The sequence below is a fragment of the Myotis myotis genome, unplaced genomic scaffold (assembly GCF_014108235.1).
Source record: "Myotis myotis isolate mMyoMyo1 unplaced genomic scaffold, mMyoMyo1.p scaffold_m19_p_1, whole genome shotgun sequence".
In the NCBI taxonomy this organism is placed as follows: Eukaryota; Metazoa; Chordata; class Mammalia; order Chiroptera; family Vespertilionidae; genus Myotis; species Myotis myotis.
This window is the reverse complement of record NW_023416313.1, coordinates 27,005,292-27,016,297: the sequence shown is the minus strand read 5'-3', so window position 1 is coordinate 27,016,297 and position 11,006 is coordinate 27,005,292. Positions and strand designations below refer to the sequence as shown.

Here is an 11,006-nt window from a genome sequence, read left to right as displayed (position 1 = left end):
TCAGAAATCGAAAGGAATAGAAACTGAAAATAATTAAGAAAAAAACAAACTGGAAAGACAGAAAAACATGGACAGGCAAAATTAATGTAGGCAGATCGTGAAATAAGATCACTATTAAAATGGTTTTGTAATTCAAGTAGCATAACCCAATGTGAGTTAAATTGCATAAAATTAGAATGGTCTCATCAAAGTTCTTGGATGATGAGGTGGCAAGCACCATTGCTTACTTATCCATGAGCTCCATGGATAAGTACATTCCCAACCCCATGCCCCATGCTCTCTTCTGCCATAAATGACTTCACATTCCCAGCCTCCTGTTATAACAAGGAGTGGCTGTAACACTCTATTCTGCCAATGAACTGTATGAAAAAGCATCTAGGAAGTTTCTGGAATTTTCTTTTCTTTTCTGATAGAAAAGGCACACCTACAAAGAATCTTCTCTTTTGTCACTCCTCCCTTTCTGTTTTTGATTCTGGCCTGGCTGTAAGCTATAGCAGCCATCTGGAATCTGTGAGGGAACATCACACATAAGCTAAAGAGGAAAGAGCAGAGCAGGAACTGGCTTGTTTATCGCATTATGAAGCCAGCAAACAACCCCAGAGGCCTCCCCTGAGCTTCTTACACAATGTGGCTTGTAGCACAGCACATCCCATATAGGTGCAAACAATTACCCGGATTAGTGTTGAATGACATCAGAAATCAACCCAGGCTATTGTTAAAGAAGAGAAAGAGTCCAGGTCTATGCAGAAGGAGCAGGCCAAGCTTTCAGGATGACAGGCATTGCAGAGGAATGCTCAGACACAAGGCGCATGGGTGCCCGGCTGGCAGAGCTCACAGGTTTGGAGCCAAGTGCAGCAGAGCCAGGCTGACCGACATGGCCAAGTAGCCACGGGAGGTTAGCACTACAGAATCCAAGACAAAGCAAACGAGGTAGGGGCTGCCACTAAGACAGGGTCTTGAACAGAGGAATTAGCCTTGGGGAAGCAGGGTATGTGACAGGGGCTAAGCCAAGTGTAGAGGCAGCAGCTGGGATTTCCCAAAGGGAAGTGAGTTCCACCAATAAAGCGTGAAGCACCAGAATGCCTTTTCAGGAGTGGCCCTGGACTTGCTTCCCACGCAGCCCTGGTTTTAAAAGATGTGAGAAGGGGGGCGGGGTGAGTAAAGGGAGCAGAATCTCTATAAGATGTACAGAATTGGGACATAAGTCCCGCCTCTGTCCCCCAGGAAGCTCCTGAGTACTTACATTTTACAGTAACTGTGTGTTTGTTTCCCTCATAAGAAGGAATTTAGTTTCTCTGAGGACAGGAATGATGCCTTATTCATATTTTCATAGGCATTGCCTAGCAGAGTTCTTAGCAAGAATTAATTCAAAATTTGTTTGAGGGATAGGTAATAAAACTAGTAACAGTATTCACTGAGCCCTTACCATGTTCCAGGCACTTTGAAAAATGCTTTACCCATGACAGTTCATTTAGTTCATAGGAAATAGTCACTATCATTATCCCCACTTTCCCGATGAAGAAAACTGGCATTTACAGAAGTAAATTTTCCCAGAATGCCCAACTAGGACACAGCAGACTCTGCTTCTGAAACCAGGTCATCTGCCCCCAGAGAACAGTACCCTGACCCATTAGTGGAGAGAAAATAAACACCAAAATCTTTTAAGAGACTAGTAGAGGATTATGACACTTGTCTCTTCTTTCTCTCACATAGAAAGTGGGTTTTGGTTCCTAGAAACATGGGTCTTCTTTTGCCCCTGGGAGTAATCAATATAGCTATGCTTTAAAGAGCTGGGCATAAAGCAATGAGGTTGGGTAATTCCAAGAGTCAGAAGGAGTAGAAGTTGGGCATCCTGGGAAAGGACTTATGTGATAGGCCTCAGGGGCTGCCTGCAGTATCACAGGGCTGAAAGGGCAGCAATGATAATGGATTCACCAGGTTTTAGGTGCACAATTCCATCACACATTATCTGCACACTGTATTGTGTGTTCACCGTCCATCACCATTTATTCCCCCATAACCTCCTCCACCTCCACCCCCCCATCTCCCTCCAGCAATCACCATGCTATTGTCTGTTTCCTGAGTTCTTTCTCTTTTTTCTTTTTTGCTCAATACCTCCACCCCAATGCCCCCACTCCAGCTGTCAGCCTGCTGTCTATCTACAAGCAAGAAATAATAAAAGAGATCTTTAATTCCATACCACTAGTTACATAAAAGATTCAGAAAAAGAGCAACTTCTTTCATGACCTGATTTTATTGTTTAGGAATCAATAAAATAAGGACTACTCCCACAATTTGATATATTAACTGCGTGGGAGAGTTTTATGAACAAATGTACATCTATTTCTTCCCTCCTAATGAAATATTCTAAGACACAAATAATTTTCCAGCAATTAGCTAAGATAATGAATTGTTAGAAAAATGAAATTGAGCAAAGAGATCATAAATATAATTTCCATAACCGAAAATTTCTTTATGATATTTTATTCTGATTATAATTTTTAAATTCCTCCCAGGCAATAATGGTTGAGGGACTGATATAGTTACATAGTGTGTCAATTCAAGACTATTAAATGTTTATATTGTGCTTATGCAACATTCACAATATTGAATTTTAGAGAAAATATCAGAAACTCTGCAAGCATGACCAGGCCACCCAAAGGATGTCTGTATAGTTCTGCAGTTATATGGCTTTTAAAGATAATTCCCTAATTATGTGGTACCCACGGGTTGCCAGCATGAGTTCATTAAGCAGTTCCAAGTTATCTGTGGAACCTGTAGTTTTGCTCAGCATGTTAGTCTAAAGACAGAATTCAGATAGATTCAGAGCATCAAACAATTAAAACCAAGTTCCCATAAATTAAAATGTCATGATGACACAAGGGTTCTAATGAACAGAGGAGAATAAGAGATATTCCAACAAGATATTCAATGAACTAAAGAGAGAAAGTTTGAGTAAGATTCATAGAACATGGATACGTCAGTGCTCATGGTCAGAGTCATCATTACAGACTTCTGGAGACTTGTAGGATCAAGATAAGATTGTCACTAATTACAGTTATTGGGCCTGGAGACAACTAGATTAGAAAGCAAGAGAAGCTGAAGAAAGGGGTGCAATAAAATTATAGTCTAATCAGAGAAAAGCTAAAAGGAGAAAAATATAATCATTGGAGAAACGCAGAGGCTATGTTAAGCCAACATGAAAACAGAGGAGAGTCCTATGGCAATAAGAAACAAAAGTGAGTTTCATACCTGAATTCTTCCCTGAATCACTTTACACACCCACTCACAATGCACTACTGAATATTCCATGAAGGCAAGAATTGGTTTTCATCCCTCAAGTTATGTAGCATAGTGCTTGCTCCATAATAGATCAGCAGTAAATGACTATTAAATGAATGACTGAAAACAATATTGAAGCAGAAAGGATTGAATGGAGCAAGCTATTGATGCTTCATGATGCAAACACTATTCTTAACCAAGATGAGAAATTTCCAAAGCCAAAAGAGATGGAAAAGAACAAAATAACCACTGTCTTTGAGAATTTCACTTAATTCATAATTCAAAGAAAGAATTTATTGAGGTCCTAATCAGTATCAGTGTCAAATGTTGTGACTAAGAATAGCAAAGAGACAGTATGTGGAAGGTGGTCACAGGATTTTAAAGAATATTGGTTTGCAAGTCTTTAATTGCACATAAAAATATATCAGTAGTACCAACGCATATGGGGGCTTCTTTTTTTCCTGTTTCTTGAATTACAAGTCACCTAATTGCTTAATGTAGTTTCTTGTACTGTTTGGAATTGTATTAAAAGTTCTAGAGTTTCTTTCTACTCCCTGATAGCTAAAAGGCAATATTTCCATTAGTGGGTGCTTATTTTGATAGTGGGTACTTATTTATTATATTCTGCTTTCAAAAAATAATCTTTTAATCCTACAATTTAATGTTTCATACACAGAGAAGAAGCTAAAATTATTAATAGGTTAGTGATAACACTATGTCATAAAGTTGTGAAAAATAAAGATGTCAATGCTCATACATAATAATAACAGTGCCTGACATTCAGTAAACACTTAATCAGTGTTAATTTTGTTGTCGTTGCTTTTCCAAAGTGGCCCAAATAAACCACTGAGACCAAGGAGTCATTAAGAGTATCACCTTGTTTTCACTGGAGTAATATTCTATTAACAAAGCTAGAGTCAGTGAGCCAGAGACAGATAATAAGTATGGCTCTGTTAATATTATCCATCCTAAAGTCAGTGAACAACACTGAGCACAGTCCTTACTGAAATAATTAAGGCATCCTGTTCCAAAGGTGACCCTTGTAACTTCATGGTAATTTAATCAAATGATGTGATAGACATGGTAAGTTTTGATATATTTAAAAAATACAATTTTAAAATGAATGGAGGTGATTTAATTTTACAGAAAAACCTTCCCTGGCTAAGACTGAATATAATTAAGTAAAAGATTTTAAAATCTTCTAACCAAATGTTGACCTTTCAAAAGACCAGATTAAACCATAACATGACTTACTCTTATTAATCTTCATATTTGTAATTATAACACTTCAAAAGGTAAAGTTGGGAGTTTTTGCACATGTCATTCTATTTTATAAAATGTACATAGCTAAAACAGAGAAAGGCATAGTTCTTATGTTACTAGCTTTGGGCCAGATGCTTGATTTCTCTGACACTCAATTATCTAAAAATTGCATTATAATAATAATAATTTTCTTGCTTATTTCACAAAATTTTGGGTATACTGAAGCAAAATTATGTATGTGGAAACCTTCTGCAAAATTCAACTCATTCAGCAAATTCAATAGTACTCTTATTTTATTTGTCTTGAAATATTATTAGAGTACTCATAAATATAAGCACACTAACCACAGATGTGCATGTATATACATAGAGTTCTTAGAAGGAGCCGCCAAATTATAATATGTGGTGTAATGATTTTCCTTCTTTGTATATATTTTTCTCTACACAACAACTTTAAATTTGTAGAAAAAGAGGGAAATGATATTATAAAAATTACAATAGAAGATTCTAATGGAGTATCCAATGAAGTATACAAGTTTGAGGATAAGGTCAAGATAAGCTTACTGTCTGAAATTTAATTACTGTCTGAAATTTAATCCTGTAAGCATAAGTTAGAAAAATTAATTACCTTAATTATCTGAATCACTGACCCATCCTAAGAGATTTTGGAAATATGTTGCTGCTAAGAACAAGGTATAGTTCAAATCCAATCATGCAAACTGAGTGATGAGAGCTATGATCTATACAGTGGTTCTGTAATTTATGTTGCATAGCATAACACAGTGACTTCTTTTAAAAATTAAAAATAATAATTTCTTTCTAAAATATTCCATTAATGAGGAATAAAATCATTTATCTAGGTAAAAATATCCTTATAGCAGAATGTCTTAAAAATAACCAAAACATTAGGCCTATATCAGAGTGTACTGTTAGGATTTCTGGGCCTGCTCCTGAACCAACTAATTGATATGTTAGCATACTCATAGGAAACATGTCTGTCAGGATATCTTTATTCATCTTTGACTTGGGAAAGACCCCCCTTATATTCTAACAAATCATAGATCAATCTATATTTTCTTTGTTCTCCTCATTAAATATTGAAGACATAAAAAACATTATGGAATATGTTTAACTTTAGGAAACTGGATGGATTTCCCTTTTACACTCTAGGCCAATGATTCTCAAGCTTTAATGTATGTAAGAACAACCTGAAGAGCTTCCAATAAATGCATACTTCCAGGACTCTATTAGATTCTAGGTTTTCAGATTTCCAAACTGATCTCCCCTGAGCATTAAATTTTTGGCATCTCTAGGAGAGCTAGAAAAGTCAAACATCTGGATCTGAAGAGCTACAATCTAGACCAGCTGGAGGTCCTTGAGCAAGTCACCAAGGAACCAAAAATCCACCTGCTATAAGACTCCCCTGAGAATCCAAGTGACCTTTTTTCTCTACGCCTTCTGATCCATCACTACCCGTAGCAACCTTGTTTAAGATTGTACATCCTCAATCGCTCAGAATTCTATAAGGAAAACTAATTGATAAATCAAATGGAAATTTGTTCTAATAACTCTTTCATAGATGACTTTTTAAGTAAGTGCTGCTAAGAAGTAAACATGTTTTAAGCAAATGATTTCAATGACTAGTCTCTGCACAGTTAAAATTTTTACACAGCACATGCCAGTATTTAATGAGATAGGAATAATAGAATGGTAAACTAATAGAGAGGAAGCAAAGTGATTTATAGGGTTTTTGAAAGATTTTAGTTATATTTAGAGTTTCCTCTCAAGTTTCAAGTTGAGTGCTTCAAGATTTCATAACTGAAAACAGGAAGAAAGAGGTGACTGTTTCTCCAATCACAGTTCCTTGCTTCAGTAAGACTGCCTGTGCACTGGAACCTTAATCAAATATCCAAGGTACAAGTCCTTACTTTTTCTTTGCTACGAAATTGCTGTTACAATTGCATGTAGCTAAGTTTGCTGCTTACTTTCCACGGGATATGGAAAATATAAAGAGTTCCAAGGAAGAGTCACATCTGGTCCCATAACCCAAGTATGGGAAGAATTGAAATGTAACCTCTGCTTTTAGCCCCTAGAACTTCTCTGCTATTGCATTGTGGAATGCATGTGGAAACAATCATTCTAAGACATATGCCTAAGACATTTATCACCACTTATGACACATCCCTTAGCAAGCAGCAAGTATCCAAGTCAGCTCTCTACCTAATGCTGTGTAGGTTCTATTGCACAACTCCAGGGGCTGCTGTTCACCCAGACAATTAGGTGAATGGAGCCCTTGAAATAGTGCAACTGGCAGCCCTGATTCAAGGTAGGAACGCCTTTAACTTATGTTTTGTCCTGGAGAGACCAGAGAATATTCTGTGGCGATGATGATAGTGATGATGGTGAAACTGATGCTGATGGCCAACATTTGTGAATACCTACAATATGCTGATTACTCACATTATAAAGAAAGAAGGACTAGGCTGGGGGGGAGGGAAGAGGGACTGATTCAATATCAAAGACTTTGAGAGACCTCTGTTAGTAACCACTATTTTCTTCTTAAAGTATATTGGAATGGGGTTAAAGTATTAAAAACTGACAGTTTCATTTCTTTCTCCCCCCCAAAAAGGGCAATGGAATTATGCATAGAAAAATATATATGTAAATATTATAAGCTAATCTAGTACTAAAATTTACTTGGAATTTTTTTCCCATTTCCTATTTGCAAATTTATAGCACCATCAAAATAAAGCCATAGGAGGAAAATTTGTTCTCTTGTAGGTTTTGAAGATTTAAGGTACTTATTTGTAATCTTCCTAAATACTTCCTTTGAAATAAAAAAAAAAATGGTCAAGTACCTTTTTAAAAATCCTTTCTCTAGCAGCTTTCTATAATGTCAGGCATTAAATAATTCATAAGATATCATTTTATTTAAATACTGAGAATAATATAAAATGGTATTACAATGAAAAATATTGGTCTGCTACCTTATGATAGTGACAATGAATTTCCTTCCTGAATCTGATCCCTATTTTTAACCAAAAATCATTTTTACCAATGTTTCCAGGCAATTCCAAAAACTATCTTAACATTAGATCATTGCCACGGGCCCAGGACCTGAATACCACAGTCCTACATCACTGTGCAGAATCTATCTCGTTTTAAGGGAGGTTCTTTACTATAAAATCTGGATCTCAGTCCGTACTTTTATAGAAGAATAAATATTCTAAGTGCCGTTCTCAGAGTTCTAGAGAGCAAATTAATGGAGAAATGCAACTCCGATGAGCCTGCAACCTCCCCAGGAATGAGAGAGGAAGAGTTAGCCTTCCTCTCTTTACAACAGCCAACTGAATCCATCCCCACTGAGTGCAGCACTCAGTCTTTTTCTGGTTTAAATACTTACACAAGTAATGATAAACACCAAGCCGGTGTCTTAAGGATGATAAACCAGAAATTAACTTCTAAGTTTTGCTCAGATGCTTTGAACACTATAGTGTGTCATTTTTTTTCTTGGTTAAGAAATAAATATGTTGTTTTAGTCATTACACACTGGAAGAAAAGACCCCTTCACTGGTAGAAACTTGGCTTTGAGAAGTCAATCTAGTTAGCTAACGTAATAACCCCGTTTTTAATCAGTGGCTATGGAGACAATATCTTAGATGGGAAAGTGGCTCATGAAGTATGTAGGAGCCGTGAATAAGGGAGGCTTTAAACTGGAGCGCAGAGGGGTGTGGAGATGGTGAGCCGGGAGCAAGTTCAGGAGGAGCGAAGGGCAATGACTTACCTGCAATACTTTGGTCAAATTGTTAAACAGAGCTTGGCCGGCACTCACTTTGTATTTGACGCCTCTGACTGTGCCATTTTTGCTTAAAATGTTGACCCTTCTGGTACCAAAACTCTTCTCGCTGGCGGCCCTCGCTAACACCAGCAAGTTATCCTGGTCGTTCTCGTGCTCATCACTTTCTGATCCTATGTGGCCGTTTTGCTGTCCATCAGACTCACTTAGTCCATCGATGCCGCAGAGACTGGCACATTCGGAGTCCAGGGAGCCTGACGGTTGCCCATCTTCATACACCTCCTTCAGAACTCGCCCGCTGTGGGACGATGCGATCCGAAACCGGACTTTCCGTGGCCTGTCACTCTCCGGCTTCATCTCCCTTTTGAGCATGATCAACAGCCACCCACACAACAGGTCACATCATTCCCGATCCCCCGTCACTGCATGAGTCCACCTGCCACATAACGATATCAGGACGTAATTCTGGTGACAGCAGCACTCATATGAAACTAACATTGAAAGGAAAGGAGATTCCCAAGAACTTACAGTGCATCTCGGCTATTAATAATGAATGTGTGTGTGTGTATGTGTGTGTGTGTGCTATGGTTACCTTTACACTAAAACCTGCAAAACGATCCCAGCCGTTAAATATTAAATAGCTATGGTGGGCTCTTTAACAGGACAAGTGCAAGAAAGCGGCATGCAATGAAACAGAAAATAAGTAAGGGCAAAGAAATGAAAGACTTGAACTTCAAAGCCAACAGGGACTGTTGAAAAGGATCTTAGTGACAGAAGTATCTCTACAGTTCACGGTCCAGAGTGGAGGCCAGAGATAAAATAGGGAATCAAATGTATTGCATCAGAGATGTCACAGTCTTCCCACAGGGCTAATTTCCTCTGTATTTCACTCTCAACCAGCAGTCTTTAAAAAGGGCAGTGAACATGCTATTTCTGCATAGAGCTCTCATTGCTAGTTCTTAAATCATTGATCAGACTTTACCAGCTTTGTATACAGTGAATTTGCAACCTACATCGTTATGCACAAGGGGCTTTTCTAAGGAATAATTTTTTAACAGGCTGTGAAAAGAGAGAACTTTCCCACTTCTGCTAGTAGAGAAATGTTCTCTTGGACAGAGGGAAAGGTTTGGAAAGGAAACATATGGAGCAATGAAGGAAGAATGGAAAATCCCCGAAGCCAGCCAGATCAGCCAAAGCAATCCAGGTGATCGGCATTGATAAATATTATATCCAAATCACCCATGCATAGAGAAGAGTCCGCCTTATGCTGTGCTCAGTGTATTTTCTGTCAGGTTGGCAAGCACCTGAAGAACCGCGTGTGGTAGAGAGCCATACTGAAACTCCCACTGCAGTGAGGGCCCTGGCCTGTCTGCGTCTCAGAGAGAAATTAAGCAGCTGGCCCGCCCACCACCCCTCAAGTTTTTTCATGTTTACAGTTTTAACTGATGATGACCTTAATTGATACCTATGTTAGAAAACACAGAAAATAATGGCACAAAGCTGAAAAGTCACAAATAATCTCACAAGAGATGTTCATCATTTTGTTTCCTCATCTGTCAAACAGTTTCTATTTCATAGAGTGGTCTCAAAGATTAAATAGAGTGATGTATATGAAATGGTTAGCACGCTGCTCAACAAATGATAGCTATGAATTCTTTTTTTTTCTTTTTTTCTTTTTAAATATATTTTATTGATTTTCTACAGAGAGGAGAAGAGAAAGATAGAGAGTTAGAAACATCGATGAGAGAGAAATATTGATCAGCTTCCTCCTGCACATTCCCCACTGGGGATGTGCCCACAACCCAGGTACATGCCCTTGACCGGAATCAAACCTGGGACCCTATAGTTTGCAGGCTGACACTCTATCCACTGGGCCAAACCAGTTAGGGCGATAGCTATGAATTCTTATTTGTTTACTTAAACTAGCTAAATATACATACTATTTGGGGACAGTGAGAAGAATGGAACTGGAAAAGCATAAGTAACTGACAGGGAATAAAGGCAACCCATTCTGTTTTGGGTCTGATTCTAGGACAGTGATGGTGAACCTTTTGAGCTCAGCGTGTCAGCATTTTGAAAATCCCTAACTTAATTCTGGTGCTGTGTCACATATAGAAATTTTTTGATATTTGCAACCATAGTAAAACAAAAACTTATATTTTTGATATTTTATATATTTAAATGCCATTTAACAAAGAAAAATCAACCAAAAAAATGAGTTTACGTATCACCTCTGACACGCATGTCATAGGTTCGCCATCGCTGTTCTAGGGCTTCCAGATTAAACCAGCCTGCTACTACGTAGATTCTGGAGAAGGGCTCCAGTTTCCAGCATGCTGTATGTCTCTGGACTGAGAGTTTAGTGTATCTAAGAGCTGTGCTGGGGCAGGGAGCCTTGGGGCTGGCATACATCCTTTCACTATTGATCCTGAGGGGGCATAGCTGTCTCAGACTCCTGGGACTGCTCAGCTGTGGAATCTAGCATTTCCATTTTATAGTTATACCCAAACTCTAAAATTAACACAAGGAGGGTAAATAGAGTCCACAGAGCAACAACTTCCCAAAATAAATTTTTACAGTTCAATTTTCATCTTTGATTCCCCAATGGATCTTGTAAAGGATTTTGCATATAAACAATGCTTAGATAAATGTTTGCTGAATTGAAA

The 11,006-nt window shown here is 38.1% G+C and overlaps 1 protein-coding gene across 1 annotated transcript in view; it reads right to left on the bottom strand.

The window, feature by feature from the left end:
- GRXCR1 (glutaredoxin and cysteine rich domain containing 1) overlaps positions 1 to 8,795 on the bottom strand; it is a 99,668-nt gene extending 90,873 nt beyond the window's left edge. Inside the window, exon 1 of the mRNA XM_036318250.1 lies at positions 8,329 to 8,795. Within this exon, the coding sequence (XP_036174143.1) occupies positions 8,329 to 8,712 (384 nt within the window). The 5' untranslated portion in view covers positions 8,713 to 8,795. The remainder of the gene's footprint in view (positions 1 to 8,328) is intronic.
- Between the last annotated feature and the right edge of the window lie 2,211 nt (positions 8,796 to 11,006).